The sequence below is a fragment of the Scyliorhinus torazame genome, chromosome 11 (assembly GCF_047496885.1).
Source record: "Scyliorhinus torazame isolate Kashiwa2021f chromosome 11, sScyTor2.1, whole genome shotgun sequence".
NCBI lineage: Eukaryota > Metazoa > Chordata > Chondrichthyes > Carcharhiniformes > Scyliorhinidae > Scyliorhinus > Scyliorhinus torazame.
This window is the reverse complement of record NC_092717.1, coordinates 146874804-146892631: the sequence shown is the minus strand read 5'-3', so window position 1 is coordinate 146892631 and position 17828 is coordinate 146874804. Positions and strand designations below refer to the sequence as shown.

The window sequence follows — 17828 nt, the reverse complement described above, 5'->3', positions numbered from 1 at the left end:
ATGGAAATAGGGCTTAAGGTTTTGTGCCGTGCTCTGGCGGGATCCCGATTTTGCCGACGGTTGCATCGCAAACTGTTTGCCGCCTGGCGAGGTTCTCGTTTTCAGCCTCTCCCGCTATTCACCGGCTTCGTTTTGATCGCGCTCGAGCGCAACGAGGCCTGAGAATCATGCGCAATAAGCGTGGGCTAAACCAGTGAGAAAATTCCCAGGGCCCAAAAAAGTGACTGGAAGGGCTGGATTCTTCGGTTGCGCCCTCTGCAAGATCGCCACGGCCGGGACACGGACCATGTAAAGGTTCATTGACATTGAGCGGGAATTTCCGATCACCTGGCGGGTGCGGTCGGAGAATCCTGCCGTAAGTGTCATTGAATAGCAGGGGGGATCCCGCCGGCAGGGCAGGCGGGAGCTCCCTGAAAAACCCACCTCAAATGAACTGAGAAATGTTTCTGGAGAATCGCACCCCCAGTTTCTCTGCTAAAAGATGCTGGCAGACCTGCTCAGTTCTTCAAGTGTCCTCTGTTCAGTGTCATCATGTTTGTTTTCTGTCTTTTTATACTGTTCAACACAATAGAATTGTAGAAATGTACATCACAAAAGAAATCTAAAGACAGCGGGGGCAACTGAGCGACCGTGTTGCGCCCAGCATGGATCCGGACACAACGGGTGAATCGCGTGACAGCTCCAAATCAGGCTTCACGCTGGACACGAGTCACCCGACTCACTCTGCCTGCCGTGATTTGGATCTCACCCTCACTGGGCGTCATCCTGATCACCATATTTAAATAAGTCATTAGACTTATTTAAATACCCGGACACCACTTTCACCTGGCGCCCAGGAGTCAACGGCTGCGTCTGAGAGACGGCACCAGGATGCCATTCGGTACTGGTTTCCAAAAACATGGGCCAGGTGTGCCGGCACCTTGGAGGGGGAGGTCTTGCAGGCCATTGGAGACCCCCAGTGGTCAGGGACAGGGCTAAGGTAGTACCCTGGCACTCCCCTGGCTCCCTGGCACCTTAGCACAGCCAGGGTGCCTAGGTGCCAGGTTGGCCTTGCCAGCAGTTACGCCTGAGGGTACCTTGCCCATTGTGTGGTGAGGGGGATTCCCAGGGGCCTCAACAAGGTTGTGCGGGTGAAGGGGGGCGGGGTTCTGGGGGGGGGGGGCCTGAAACGGGGAAGGGGCGTGTAGACATCAGGGCTGCCATTAAAAATTGACTAAAATGTGGACTCAACAGGGAGAAACTCCCAAAGGCCCCAAAAAACGGCAGTGAAAAGCGGGGTGAATCTTTTCGCTGCAGCCTCTGAGAAACACCCCGTCAAAGCGCCCAAAAGCGGACTTCAACCTTTTTTCCACTGAATCGTGCCCATCATCTCTTGAAAATAACAAACTGAACACAAATATTTCCCTTACAGGTAGCCCAGTCCTTTATTATATGGGACATTAGTTTTATTTGTTCGCAAAGCCAGCATTTATTGTTAAACTCTACATGCAGACTTTGGGAAGATGTTGGGGAACTACTTGAACAGAACTGAGTGGCTTGTTGGGCCATTGCAGAGGGCAGTTAACCCCATTTCTGTGGGTCTGGTCACAGAGCCATAAAGGTCAACAGCATAGAAAAGGCACTTCGGCCCTCGCCTCTATGCCAGTCAAAAACAACCACCAGTACTCTAATCCCATCCATCATTTCGTCCATAACCTTGTATGCCTTGGTATTGCAAGTGCCCATCTAAATACTCCTTCAATGTTATGCGGGTCTCTGCTCCAACCATCCTTTCAGGCAGTGGGTTCCAGACTCCCTCTGGGTGAAAATGTTTTTCCTCCTATCCCCTCTGAACCTCCTTACCTTAAATCTATGTCCTGGTCATTGACCCCTCCACCAAGAGGAAAGGTTTGTTCCTGTCTACTGTATCTATGCCCCTCATAATTTTATACATCTCAATAATGTCCCCCCCTTAGTCTCCACTGCTCCAAGGAAAACAACCCCAGTCTAGTCAATCTCTCCTCATTACTAAAACTCTCCAGCCCAGCAACATCCTGGTAAATCTCCTCTGCATCCTTTCCAGTGCTATCATATGCCTCCTGTAATGTGGATTCCAGAACGGCACACAATACTCTTGCTGTGGCCTAACCACCATTTTATACAGCTCCAGCATAGCCTCCCTGCCTCAGCTAATTAAGGCAAGTATACCATATGCCTTCTTAACCACTGTATCCAGCTTTCCTGCTACCTTAAGGGACCGGTGTACATGCACACTGAGGTCCCTCTGATCCTTGGTGCTTCCCAGGGTCCTGCCATTTCCCACGTATTCCTTTGTCTTGTTTGTCCTACCCAAGTGCATCACCTCACACTTATCCGGATTGAATTTGATTTGCTATTGACCAGCCCATCGATACCTTCCTGTTTTCGAAAGCTATCCTCTTCACTATTTACCACCCCACCAATTTTTGTATCATCCACCAACTTACTGATCAACCCTCTTACATTCATGTCTAAATCATTTTTTAAACCACAAACAGCAAGGGGCCCAACACTGATCCCTGTGGGGCCCCACTGGACGCAGGCTTCCAGTCAGAGAAACACCCCTCGACCATCACTCTCTACTTTCTGCCACTCAGCCAATTCTGGATCCAATTTGCCAAATTTCCTTGGATCCCTTCTCTATCAGTCTCCCATGTGGGACCTTATCAAAAGTCTTGCTGAGGTCCAAGTAGGCTACGTCAAATGTATTGTCCTTATCTATGCACCTGGTCACCTCTTCCAAAAATTCAATCAAGCTGGTCAGACATGACCTCCCCGTAACAAAACCACAGAATGAGGACACTCAGCCCATACGTCTGTGTTGTCTCTCAGCCAGAGCAATTTAACTAGTGCCACTAACCTGTCCATTCCCCGTAACCCTAAAAGTGTTCTCTCTTCAGGGGTTTATCCAATTCCCTTTAGAAAGCCACAATTGAATCTGCCTCCACAGCCCTTGCAGGTAGGTCAGGCCAGATCTTAACTCGCTGTGTAATAGGTTTTTCCTCATGTCGCCTTTGGTTCTCTTGCCAATCATCTTAAATTGCTCTCCTCTGCTTCCAGATCCTTGCACCAATGAAAACAGTTTCACTCTATCTTACAATGCCTAGGCCCCAAGCTGCCAGATGGTTCCCTTGCCCAGAGGCTAACTGAGTAATTTAAGTGGCCAATTATGGGCCTCTTCTCACCACTATTGGTAATTTAATAATGATGTAGGGCACCTTTTGCCATATGGGGAAATCACCAGGTAAACCGTAGAGACCACCCAGTGGATTCATGTGGGGGGGGGGGGGGGGGGCGGGAGGGGGGGGATCTGATTTAGACACTCTTTTTCCTTTGGAGGATCCACTGGTAGGAATGGCCTCCTATCATGCCAAAGGCGCTGCCTACCCTGACCAAACCCTCACCCCTTCTTGGGAACTGCCTGACTCACACCGGCACCTCCACACCCCACTTGGCAGGATACCATTCTTTAATGCCGTCCTCTTCTTCCAGGGGCAGTCAAAGCAATGGCCATTGCTCCTGGTGGTGCTGATGAGCTGCCTGTTGATTGGCTGGCAGCTCCTGGCGCATGCGCCTGTCCCTACCAATTAGTTGCCTGCCACCCATGAAATGTGTCCGGGATACCACAGAAGTTGGGTTGACCTTGCTTGCTTCTGGCCTGTCTGGACCCCAGGTGAGAGAATACATTTGTGGCCTCTGTTTCCAATGGCCCTAATGTATCCTTTTACAAGTAACATAAACCCTCTATAGTTTAATTAGCCAGCGTAGAAAACCAAGAATAGACATGACATATACGCCAACTATACACACAGAAACACAAACAGCTGTCACACACATACATACACAAGCGATATACAAATGGTAGAGCAGACACAGAACATTGTGTTGGATAATTCCACTTTCATGCTTGCTAAATTGTCCTTTTCTCATACTTAGCAATAAATTTAAGGCAGTCCTACTAGCACATTTTTCTCCCTGTCTCACCAACATTTAAAATACCTGATAAATATCCTCAATGCATCTCAGTGAAATTAGCAGTGTCCCTAAGCAATGCAACAAATCTCCTGAAGAATGGCAGTAACTTATACGTTTTATTTAATAGCATAAACTGCACAAACCATTAAATAAGGTTGACTTATTTTTCTGCCTTGTATGTCTGATTTGTACACTGCATTCTGTGTCTTGTCGTTCTACCTGCAAGGTGACGATTGCAAATTCCATGAAGCATATTTCTTCTACAAACTCAACATGTCCCCAAGCATATTCTAAATATGGTAATTGCTAAGTATCAGGGTGAAAAGGTGAAACAGACAAACACACACACTCACTCTTTCAGTGGCAACTGGAAACTCCCAGAACTAAGGTAAAGGAGAAATTTCGAACTCACGTCACAGCTATGAGTCAGAGGGGTATAATTAAGAGAAAGAAACGCCTTGAATGAAATTTTAATATCACATAACCAATTGGTTGTCTGCTGATGGTTAGGCCTTTGTTACCAGATTGGAGATTGGACAGCTGTCAGGTGGAGCTCAGAGGCATTGGGAATGGGCAGGGAGGGGGGGGGGGGGGGGGAGGGCAGGGAGGGGGGGGGGGGGGGGGAGGGCAGGGAGGGGGGGGGGGGGAGGGCGGGGATGTAAATCAAAACGGCTAAGGGAGAGTCATCCAAACGCAGGGCAGGATGTTGGATGAAGCAGATAAACTGGTTCCAGCAGGTGTGGAAAGACGTTTAACTTCTAGGATCCCAATGGCCATTGTGGCTGGCCAGGGTTAAATTTAAAATGGTGGTGAATTCTGTGGCATGCTGCAACATTATAATATCTGAATGGCCAGTTCACCTGCTTTGAGTAGGTTGGTTGCCCATGGATGTCTACGGCATGGAAACAGGCCCTTTGGCCCATCTACTATCCCACCTCCATTACTGGAAGCTTGTCGGAGGGTCAAGATTTCAGATTTATTTCAACTTTCAATGCCAAAGAATCATAGAATTTACAGTGCAGAAGGAGGCCATTCCGGCCCATCGAGTCTGCTCTGGCCCTTGGAAAGAGCACCCCACCCAAGCCCACACCTCCACCCCATCCCCTTAACCCAGTAACCCCACCTACCTTTGTTGGACACCAAGGGCAATTTATCATGGCCAATCCAACTAACCTGCACATCTTTGGACTGTGGGAGGAAACCGGAGTACCCGGAGGAAACCCACGCACACACGGGGAGAACGTGCAGACTCCGCACAGACAGTGACCCAAGCCGGAATCGAACCTGGGAACTGGGAATCTGGAGCTGTGCAGCAACTGTGCTAACCACTGTGCTACCGTGCTGCCATCCTCCCCAAACCCACTCATATTTGTGATTTAAAATTTGCCCCATTGTATATGTGACAGCACACTGGACTGTTCCACTCGGATACTGGAGGTAGGATACCTTCCTGCTATCCACAGTCACCCCTGGTCTGATCACAAAGAAGCATTGACATGGTCGAAAGTACAGTGTGCTTCTATCATTGTCAGGTAAATTATAAAGAAGAAAATATAGATAAGGAATAATTGCACAATTCTTTTGATGATTATTTATTTATAAATTAATTCACTGTGATCTCAACAGTTAATGAACCTTTAGAGCTAGTCATTCATTACCTGTTGTCCATGATAAAAAACAGCTAAAAGAAACATTGCCATTAGCAACAAGGAGGTCTCCTTCGTGCTTAGGAAGTCTCTCCTACAAAAGAACAAATTGGAGCACTCATTAACATTACAGACAACACACTGCAGCGATCTTAGTGTTACAGCTATTGACTCTGAGAGCCATGTAAATTCAGACTGCAGCAAATGAAGGCAACAAAAACAACCTTTTAAGAATCAAGCCTGAGGAAATTCTTTCCTTCTCTTGCCGTAACTCCATGGGAGGCTGAGAGGGAAGCGGTGAAGACCCATTTACTTGCCACGTGAAGGTCTGAACGCCAACTGCCCCCGACATGGAAGGAGCTAGGAGACGTGGCTCACAATGCTGAGTTTAAGCTCCACTGGCTCAATCAAGGCCTCCCATATCCGAGTAGGCCGGTACCTTCATTAAGATGAATTATATGTGGGAAACATGAGTACCAGGATTGTGAGAAAAGGAATTTTGGTCTTTATTTCTTTAGAACCAAGTGGCCAATCCATTACTACACCACCATTTTTGGATTTTAAAAAATCTCTTCTTTTATGGGATTTTGGCATCACAGGCACGGTCAGCATTAATATTCCTTGACCTGAGTCAACAACATTGCTGTCGTTCTGGAGTCACATGTCGGCCAAACCAGGTAAGGGTGGCATATCTCCTTCCCTAAAGGGCATTAGCAAACCAAATGGGTGTTTACAACAATTGTTCAGTGGTCACCATGAATGAGTTTACATATTAATTGAATTTAAATTATTTTAACTGCGGTAGTGGGATTTGAACCCTTGCCCCCAGAGGATTAGATTGGGATCTCTGGAGTACAGATACATTGACACCACCATTTCCCCCTTGACACAGTGTACCCATTTGTACTGAAAATAGAAAACAAGGTCCCACAATTGGTGACACACCCAGTTTCCCAGGAAGTCTGCTTGCCTATTTACATGCCGGCCTGACAACTAGCTCAGGCATGCCTCAAGTGTTAACATCCATTAACACCCCCTATATCTTCCAACAACCCAACACCTGTTTTCAGGTGTGAAGCGGAGAGTAAGCTGTTGAAAATAAACCCTTTTACAGATATTCCGGAATATCTGCATTCAATCATTATTACTTAGATGCACATAGAATTAGAAAACAGTTGATTCCTCTTAATATTTTAAACTATGGGTGGGGTTCTCCGGTGCTCCAGCTGCGTGTTTCTCGGTGGCCCACCATTCCCAGGTGGCGAGATTCTCTACTCCCACTGCTTGTCAATGCGATTTCCCATTGAAGCCACCCTAAGCCGCCGGCAAATCTGTGGGCGGGAGTACGGTGCCCACGGGAAAAGTGAATCCCAACGTCCGGTGACTGTTGCTTTATATATTGTAGGGCCCCTGAAAGGTCTGATTCTGTAACCACAGAACTTGTTTCCTGTAGAAACTTTGCACCAGATAAGGTAAATTCTAGACTTTAGGACCTGAGAACAAAGGTAGCTGGGCAACAGTTAGAGGTGGGAAGAGGAGGAAGCAGTCAGTGCAGGGATCCCCTGTGGTCGTTCCTCTCAACAATAAGTATACCGCTTTGGATACTGTTGGGGGGGTTTACCTAGCAGGGGTAGGCTGCAGTGACCAGGTCTCTGGAACGAGGTCAGGCTCTGGGGCTCAGAAGGGAAGGGGGGAGATTAAGAGAGCACTAGTTATAGGGGACTCAATAGTTAGAGGTACAGACAGACAGTTCTGTGGGCACGGGCGAGACTCTCGGATGGTTTGTTGCCTCCCGGGTGCCAGGGTCCATGACGTCTCGGATCGTGTCTTCAGGATCCTTAAGGGGGAGCAGCCAGAAGTCGTGGTGCACATTGGTCCCAACGATGTAGGTGGAAAAGGGGGGTGGATGTAATAAACAAGTTTAAGGAGTTAGGCTGGAAGTTAAAAGCCAGGACAGACAGAGTTGTCATTTCTAGCTTGTTGCCGGTGCCACGTGATAGCGAGGCGAGGAATAGGGAGAGAGTGCAGCTGAATACGTGGCTGCAGGAATGGTGTAGGAGGGAGGGCTTCAGGTATTTGGATAATTGGAGCGCATTCTGGGGAAGGTGGGACCTATACAAGCAGGACGGGTTGCATCTGAACCAGAGGGGCACCAATATCTTGGGAGGGAGGTTTTCTAGTACTCTTCGGGAGGGTTTAAACTAATTTGGCAGGGGAATGGGAACCGGATTTGTAGTCCAGCAACTAAGGTAGCCGATGTTCAGGATGTCAAAGCGTGTAGTGAGGCAGTGGGGAAGGTAACACTGACAAAGGAGAGTACTTGCAGGCACGGAGATGGGTTGAAGTGTGTACATCAACGCAAGAAGCATCAGGAATAAGGTGGGTGAACTTAAGGCATGGATTGGTACTTGGGACTGCGATGTGGTGGCCATCACGGAAACCTGGATAGAAATGGGGCAGAAATGGTTGTTGGAGGTTCCTGGTTATAGGTGTTTCAATAAGATTAGGGAGGGTGGTAACAGAGGTGGGAGGGTGGTAACAGAGGTGAAGGGGGGGGGGGTGGCATTGTTAATTAGAGATAGTATAACAGCTGCAGAAAGGCAGTTCGAGGAGGATCTGCCTACTGAGGTAGTATGGGTTAAAGTTAGAAATAGGAAAGGAGCAGTCACCTTGTTAGGAGTTTTCTATAGGCACCCCAATAGTAGCAGCGATGTGGAGGAACAGATTGGGAAACAGATTTTGGAAAGGTGCAGAAGTCACAGGGTAGTAGTCATGGGTGACTTCAACTTCCCAAATATTGAGTGGAAACTTTTTAGATCAAATAGTTTGGATGGGGTGGTGTTTGTGCAGTGTGTCCAGGAAGCTTTTCTAACACAGTATGTAGATTATCTGACCAGAGGGGAGGCCATATTGGATTCGGTACTTGGTAATGAACCAGGGCAAGTGATAGATTTGTTAGTGGGGGAGCATTTTGGAGATAGTGACCACAATTCTGTGACTTTCACTTTAGTAATGGACAGGGGTAGGTGCGTACAACAGGGCAAGGTTTACAATTGGGGGAAGGGTAAATACGATGCTGTCAGACAAGAACTGAAGTGCATAAGTTGGGAACATAGGCTGTCAGGGAAGGACACAATTGAAATGTGGAACTTGGAAGGAACAGATACTACGTGTCCTTGACATGTATGTCCCGGTCAGGCAGGGAAGAGATGGTCGGGTGAGGGAACCATGATTGACAAGAGAGGTTGAATGTCTTGTTAAGAGGACGAAGGAGACTTATGTAAGGCTGAGGGAACAGACAGGGCGCTGGAGGGATACAAGATAGCCAGGAGGGAACTGAAGAAAGGGATTAGGAGAGCGAAGAGAGGGCATGAAAAATCTTTGGCGGGTAGGATCAAGGAAAACCCAAGGCCTTTTACACATATGTGAGAAATATGAGAATGACTAGAGTGAGGGTAGGTCCGATCAAGGACAGTAGCGGGAGATTGTGTACTGAGTCTGAAGAGATAGGAGAGGTCTTGACCGAGTACTTTACTTCAGTATTTACAAATGAGAGGGGCCATATTGTTGGAGAGGACAGTGTGAAACAGACTGGTAAGCTCGAGGAGATACTTGTTAGGAAGGAAGATGTGTTGGGCATTTTGAAAAACTTGAGGATAGACAAGTCCCCTGGGCCTGACGGGATATATCCAAGGATTCTATGGGAAGCAAGAGATGAAATTGCAGAGACGCTGGCAATGATTCTTTCGTCCTCACTGTCAACAGGGGTGGTACCAGGGGATTGGAGAGTGGTGAATGTCGTGCCCCTGTTCAAAAAAGGGAATAGGGATAACCCTGGGAATTACAGGCCAGTTAGTCTTACTTCGGTGGTAGGCAAAGTAATGGAAAGGGTGCTGAGGGATAAGATTTCTGAGCATCTGGAAAGACACTGCTTGATTAGGGATAGTCAGTACGGATTTGTGAGGGGTAGGTCTTGCCTTACAAGTCTTATTGAATTCTTTGAGGAGGTGACCAAGCATGTGGATGAAGGTAAAGCAGTGGGTGTAGTGTACATGGATTTTAGTAAGGCATTTGATAATGTTCCCCATGGTCGGCTTATGCAGAAAGTAAGGAGGCATGGGATAGCGGGAAATTTGGCCAGTTGGATAACGAACTGGCTAACCGATAGAAGTCAGAGAGTGGTGGTGGATGGCAAATATTCAGCCTGGAGCCCAGTTACCAGTGGCGTACCGTAGGGATCAGTTCTGGGTCCTCTGCTGTTTGTGATTTTCATTAATGACTTGGATGAGGGAGTTGAAGGGTGGGTCAGTAAATTTGCAGACGATACGAAGATTGGTGGAGTTGTGGATAGTGAGGAGGGCTGTTGTCGGCTGCAAAGAGACATAGATAGGATGCAGAGCTGGGCTGAGAAGTGGCAGATGGAGTTTAACCCTGAAAAGTGTGAGGTTGTCCATTTTGGAAGGACAAATATGAATACGGAATACAGGGTTAACGGTAGAGTTCTTGGCAATGTGGAGGAGCAGAGAGATCTTGGGGTCTATGTTCATACATCTTTGAAAGTTGCCACTCAAGTGGATAGAGCTGTGAAGAAGGCCTATGGTGTGCTAGCGTTCATTAACAGAGGGGTTGAATTTAAGAGCCGTGAGGTGATGATGCAGTTGTACAAAATCTTGGTAAGGCCACATTTGGAGTACTGTGTACAGTTTTGGTTGCCTCATTTTAGGGAGGATGTGGAAGCTTTGGAAAAGGTGCAAAGGAGATTTACCAGGATGTTGCCTGGAATGGAGAGTCGGTCTTACGAGGAAAGGTTGAGGGTGCTAGGCCTTTTCTCATTAGAACGGAGCAGGATGAGGGGCGACTTGATAGAGGTTTATAAGATGATCAGAGGAATTGATAGAGTAGACAGTCAGAGAATTTTCCCCCAGGTGGAACAAACCATTAGAAGGGGACATAAATTTAAGGTGAATGGTGGAAGATATAGGGGGGAATGTCAGAGGTAGGTTCTTTACCCAGAGAGTAGTGGGGGCATGGAATGCACTGCCTGTGGAAGTAGTTGAGTTGGAAACATTAGGGACCTTCAAGCAGCTATTGGATAGATACATGGATTACGGTAGAATGATGGGGTGTAGATTAATTTGTTCTTAATCTAGGACAAAAGTTCGGCACGACATCGTGGGCCGAAGGGCCTATTCTGTGCTGTATTTTCTATGTTCTATAAAAATCAGTCACTTCTCACTATGCACTGAAGGGTCAGGGGAGTTGGATTCAAACCACATCTCCTCCTGCTCCTGGTTCTGAACATTACCGTGCTCGAGGGAAATACTACATGCTACCACAAGTAATGCTATTAGTACTGAGTGAGGTAGAATATTAAACTTACAATCCATTTTGATGGAAGCTGTCGAATCTAACAAAGAGTGAGCTGTAGATTGTTTCAGTCAGCAGTGAGTAAATTGCAATCATTATCAGCAGCACGGCAAGTTTCAAGATGGAGTTCAGACGGAGAAACACTGCACAAGTCACCATCGCTAGCACCCCGGTAAACACAAAATACTGGACAGAGAACACACAAGGATTAGGTTACAGTTTCAACTCCACAGTGGGCAGAGGTTTAGGCTTTCTGTGAATTTATTACAAGACTGTTAAATACTTGATTAATATGGCAACTACTCATGTGAATTTAGAAGAATGAGGGGGGATCTTATAGAAATATATAAACTTATGAAGGGATTAGATAGGTTAGAAGCAGGGAGGTTGTTTCCACTGGTGGTGAAACTAGAACCAGGGGGCATAGCCTCAAAATAAGGGGAAGCAGATTCAGGACTGAGTTGAGGAAGAACTTCTTCACCCAAAGGGCTGTGAATCTATGGAATTCCTTGCCCAGTGAAGCAGTTGAGGCTACCTCATTGAATATTTTTAAGGCAAAGATAGACTTTTGAACAGTAAAGGAATTAAGGGTTATGGTGAGTGGGCGGGTAAGTGGAGCTGAGTCCACAAAAAGATCAGCCATGATCTCATTGAATGGTGGGGCAGGATCGAGGGGCCAGATGGCCTACTCCTGCTCCTAGTTCTTATGTTCTTACTCTCTTCATTTTTACTTTTCTCCTTTCTTTTATCTCTCGCTACACAAAACGAGGTTCTGTTTAAAACAGCTGACATGCCACCTCGCGCTTTGCCATGGCCATGCACCTGACCTCAATTAGCTGCTGAAGTTCCCTGGGATGATTCAGTGCAATTTGCTTTCATTCCTATTGATGAGCAGCCAATCTCATCTCTGCACTTGCTCCCTTAATGTACCACTGAGATAGCGGTGTGGTTGTATGAGGGACCAGGGCATCGTGAGTATTTGCCATGATTCCTAACGTTAGTGCAACAATGCATTAGGCACCAGTCTGCCAGTCATGCAGTACAAATTAACAGAATTGTGCATCCTATTTAATTTTAGTGTTGAAGGAGTTCAATAGCAATCTCAAAACTACCACGTACAGTCTTGTTTGAAATCTCATGTAATACAACTAAAATCAGTGAGTCTGGGGAAGCATGTTTGAGATATCCGTCCCTGGCACACTGAGCACAGAACCTGAAAACAGCTCACATTCATTCATAAGGACAAGGTGAGTTTTCTTAAATCTTAAACGTCTTTTTCCTTTCCTCAAAAAGAAACAATTCAAATATTTGAGAGAGGCACAATAGAAACCCATCGAACTAAAAGAACAACCTTGCATTTATAGAAAGAAAAGGAAGGCTTGTATTCACACAGAATTAGAACACAAAATGTTGGAAGCACTCAGCAGGTCAGGCAACATCTGCAGAGAAAAAACAGAGTTAACATTTCAGGTAAATGATCTTTCATCATTGGCTTTGTATTCATACAAAACCTTTCACAACCGCAGGACATACCAAAGCACTTGACAGCCAACAAAGTACTTTTGAGGAGCACTGTTGCACTATTGCAAATGATCACACGCAGTATACTCAAAAGCATTTCACAATTAGTTCCTTGGCTGTTCCTGGGCCTTTCTCTTCTCCTCCCTTAAACTAGGCTATGCCATCTTCCATTTCTTCTCTCTCAGGTATTTAGATTTTTCTCTCCCCCACCAATCTCAACCGATTGCTACTCCTCCGCCTTCCAATTGTTCCTGCGTTACCCACGGTTTGAATTCCTTGAATAAGCCTACAGCTTCCCTCTGTACCTCTCTCAATATTCCTTGTAGAGTCTATTGAAGCTGCACCATGCCTCCGTTCTCTTTCTGAACCTCCTGCCAACTATATTCAATGGGGTTAACCTCACAACCCCCTTCCCATTCCATCTACCCATCCACCACCTCCTACTGAGCTCTGCCACACCCCTTTACATTTTCCTTCAGAACGTTTACTTACTCATGAACAAAGTGCTTGTGATCCAGGAACTGGCTTTGACGCAAAGTTGGCTCTCAACATTCTCCATTACTATTCTTCTTTAAGCAACTATGGTGGTGGCGTGATATGTTGTCTGCCCACACCTCTAGAACATTCTTCTCCTTTGATCATTTCACCTTGTACAACCTTGAGCATTAATCATCTTTCAACTTCTGTACCAAACGATTCATCATCCTTGATTGTTTCAATCTCTCTCCCAGCAAACCCCTGCTCTCTTTGAACTCAATGTCCGTGTATTCCTTTTGAACCTTTCCCTTAAACATGAAGTCCCCTACTCGTAATCTGGCCATCTCCAGCAGCCTCTCTACTCCCATAACCTCCCTACTCCTGGGTTCTCTATGGATAACAAAGCCATTTACAACCCAAATCCCCCCACCCCTTTCGCTTCTGGTTTTATCCATAGAATAAGCTATCTCCCAAACTGTTTACAACTAAACCCGTGGTCTTCTATTCACTACTACTCTGAAACTGGTGGTTTTCACACCTTTCTTTTTTTTTGCATTTCTTTTTAAAAATTGAGAGTACCCAATTATTATTTTTCCAATTAAGGGGCAATTTAGCGTGGCCAATCCATCTAACCAGCACATCTTTGGGTTGTGGGGGTGAAACCCACGCAGACATGGGGAGTATGTGCAAACTCCACACGGACAGTGACCCACGGCCGGGATTCGAACCCGGGTCCTCAGCGCTGTAGTCCCAGTGCTAACCACTGCGTCACTTGCCGCCCCCATCTCACCTCTTTCACTTTTGATGCTCTTGTTCTCAGTGAAACTTCAGCACATAGGCTTACAATTCAATGCAACACTGATGGAATTCTGCAACTTTGCAGGTGCTGATGTTTGGATGAATTGTCAAACCAAGGCCTCATCTGTCCATTAAAGTAGACATAAAAGTTCCCTTGGCAATACTCAAATTTATTCTTCTGGGAATCCTGCATTCCAACGCCTACCCCTAAACCCCCCCCCCCCCCCCCCCCCCCCCCCACCACCACCAACCCACAGCAAAATATTAAAACTCCCCTTTAGACTCTAGGCTCTTGATTTCCTTCCCAACTCTCTCCTTATTTAGCATCTTCCTTAAAACCCACCTCTTTGATCGAGCTTTTCGTTATCTCCTTCTTTGGCTCAAGATCCATTTTTTCCACCTTAGGGCACTGTAGAGTTCTTTGGAATGAATTTTGACATTAAAGGTACCTTATCAATTTAAACTGCTGTTTTATTTTTTAGTTCGCGTCCAAGTGTAGTCACTGTGGCTATATCGCCCAAAATGGCAGAAAATTTGCCCAAAGCAAAATCCTTCAGTGAATGAGAAGACTAACCAACTCTTCTTTTTTCAAACAACAACTTGGATTTACATAACCTCTTTAAATGTAGTAAAATGTCCTAAAATACATCACAGGAACAAGGTCAAACGATATTAGACAGGTAAACTAACGTTTGGTCAACAGGTAGGTTGTAAGGACAGCCTTGCAGCAGCAGAGAGATAGAGAGTTTACGGAAGGAATCCCAGAATTTAGGACATAGGCAGCTGAAGTGATCATAGCCAATGTTGGAATGATGTGAAGCAGGCATAAACAAGAGACCAGAATTGGAGGAACACAGATATCTTAGAAGGATGCAGGGATGAAAGAGGTTACAAAGATACAAGGCCCTGGAGGGAATGTTGGCCAATACACCTGGAGATTACCGTGCCTTTTAGAACATAGAACAATACAGCGCAGTACAGGCCCTTCGGCCCACGATGTTGCACCGAAACAAAAGCCATCTAACCTACACTATGCCATTATCATCCATATGTTTATCCAATAAACTTTTAAATGCCCTCAATGTTGGCGAGTTCACTACTGTAGCAGGTAGGGCATTCCACGGCCTCACTACTCTTTGCGTAAAGAACCTACCTCTGACCTCTGTCCTATATCTATTACCCCTCAGTTTAAAGTTATGTCCCCTCGTGCCAGCCATATCCATCCGCGGGAGAAGGCTCTCACTGTCCACCCTATCCAACCCCCTGATCATTTTGTATGCCTCTATTAAGTCTCCTCTTAACCTTCTTCTCTCCAACGAAAACAACCTCAAGTCCATCAGCCTTTCCTTATAAGATTTTCCCTCCATACCAGGCAACATCCTGGTAAATCTCCTCTGCACCAGCTCCAAAGCCTCCACGTCCTTCCTATAATGCGGTGACCAGAACTGTACGCAATACTCCAAATGCGGCCGTACCAGAGTTCTGTACAGCTGCAACATGACCTCCCGACTCCGAAACTCAATCCCTCTACCAATAAAGGCCAACACTCCATAGGCCTTCTTCACAACCCTATCAACCTGGGTGGCAACTTTCATGGATCTATGTACATGGACACCTAGATCCCTCTGCTCATCCACACTTTCAAGAACTTTACCATTAGCCAAATATTCCGCATTCCTGTTATTCCTTCCAAAGTGAATCACCTCACACTTCTCTATATTAAACTCCATTTGCCACCTCTCAGCCCAGCTCTGCAGCTTATCTATATCCCTCTGTAACCTGCTACATCCTTCCACACTATCGACAACACCACCGACTTTAGTATCGTCTGCAAATTTACTCACCCACCCTTCTGCGCCTTCCTCTAGGTCATTGATAAAAATGACAAACAGCAACGGCCCCAGAACAGATCCTTGTGGTACTCCACTTGTGACTGTACTCCATTCTTAACATATCCCATCAACCACCACCCTCTGTCTTCTTTCAGCTAGCCAATTTCTGATCCACATCTCTAAATCACCCTCAATCCCCAGCCTCCGTATTTTCTGCAATAGCCTACCGTGGGGAACCTTATCAAACGCTTTGCTGAAATCCATATACACCACATCAACTGCTCTACCCTCATCTACCTGTTCAGTCACCTTCTCAAAGAACTCAATAAGGTTTGTGAGGCATGACCTACCCTTCACAAAGCCATGCTGACTATCCCTGATCATATTATTCCTATCTAGATGATTATAAATCTTGTCTCTTATAATCCCCTCCAAGACTTTACCCACTACAGACGTGAGGCTCACCGGTCTATAGTTGCCGGGGTTGTCTCTGCTCCCCTTTTTGAACAAAGGGACCACATTTGCTGTCCTCCAGTCCTCTGGCACTATTCCTGTAGCCAATGATGACATAAAAATCAAAGCCAAAGGTCCAGCAATCTCTTCCCTGGCCTCCCAGAGAATCCTAGGATAAATCCCATCAGGTCCCGGGGACTTATCTATTTTCAGCCTGTCCAGAATTGCCAACACCTCTTCCCTACGTACCTCAATGCCATCTATTCTATTAGCCTGGGGCTCAGCATTCTCCTCCATAACATTATCTTTTTCCTGAGTGAATACTGACGAAAAATATTCATTTAGTATCTCGCCTATCTCATCAGACTCCACACACAATTTCCCATCCCTGTCCTTGACTGGTCCTACTCTTTCCCTAGTCATTCGCTTATTCCTGACATACCTATAGAAAGCTTTTGGGTTTTCCTTGATCCTTCCTGCCAAATACTTCTCATGTCCCCTCCTTGCTCGTCTTAGCTCTCTCTTTAGATCCTTCCTCGCTACCTTGTAACTATCCATCGCCCCAACCGAAACTTCACACTTAATCTTCACATAGGCCTCCTTCTTCCTCTTAACAAGAGATTCCACTTCCTTGGTAAACCACGGTTCCCTCGCTCGACGCCTTCCTCCCTGTCTGACCGGTACATACTTATCAAGAACACGCAGTAGCTGATCCTTGAACAAGCCCCACTTATCCAGTGTGCCCAACACTTGCAGCCTACTTCTCCATCTTATCCCCCCCAAGTCACGTCTAATGGCATCATAATTGCCCTTCCCCCAGCTATAACTCTTGCCCTGCGGTGTATACTTATCCCTTTCCATCATTAACGTAAACGTCACCGAATTGTGGTCACTGTCCCCAAAGTGCTCTCCTACCTCCAAATCCAACACCTGGCCTGGTTCATTACCCAAAACCAAATCCAACGTCGCCTCGCCTCTTGTTAGCCTGTCAACATATTGTTTCAGGAAACCCTCCTGCACACACTGTACAAAAAACGACCCATCTATTGTACTCGAACTATATCTTTTCCAGTCAATATTTGGAAAGTTAAAGTCTCCCATAATAACTATCCTGTTACTTTCACTCATATCCAGAATCATCTTCGCCATCCTTTCCTCTACATCCCTAGAACTATTAGGAGGCCTATAAAAAAACTCCCAACAGGGTGACCTCTCCTTTCCTGTTTCTAACTTCAGCCCATACTACCTCGGAAGAAGAGTCGCCATCTAGCATCCTCTCCGCCACCGTAATACTGCTCTTGACTAGCAGCGCCACACCTCCCCCTCTTTTGCCTCCTTCTCTGAGCTTACTAAAACACCTAAACCCCGGAACCTGCAACATCCATTCCTGTCCCTGCTCTATCCATGTCTCCGAAATGGCCACAACATCGAAGTTCCAGGTACCAACCCATGCTGCCAGTTCCCCTACCTTGTTTCGTATACTCCTGGCATTGAAGTAGACACACTTCAAACCACCTACCTGAACACTGACCCCCTCCTGCGACGTCAAATCTGTGCTCCTGACCTCTATACTCTCATTCTCCCTTACCCTAAAACTACAATCCAGGTTCCCATGCCCCTGCTGCATTAGTTTAAACCCCCCCAAAGAGCACTAACAAATCTCCCCCCCAGGATATTTGTGCCCCTCAGGTTCAGATGTAGACCATCCTGTCTGTAGAGGTCCCACCTTCCCCAGAAAGAG

General features: G+C 46.4%; 1 protein-coding gene across 3 annotated transcripts in view; it reads right to left on the bottom strand.

The window, feature by feature from the left end:
• The window catches only part of adcy8 (adenylate cyclase 8 (brain)), a 150710-nt gene that overhangs the window by 25845 nt on the left and 107037 nt on the right, over positions 1–17828 (bottom strand). For all 3 annotated transcript variants that reach the window (XM_072467861.1, XM_072467862.1, XM_072467863.1), the window contains 2 exons: positions 11020–11192; positions 5652–5733 (listed from right to left, as the gene is read on the bottom strand). In XM_072467861.1, coding sequence (XP_072323962.1) covers positions 5652–5733; positions 11020–11192 — 255 coding nt within the window. The remainder of the gene's footprint in view (positions 1–5651; positions 5734–11019; positions 11193–17828) is intronic.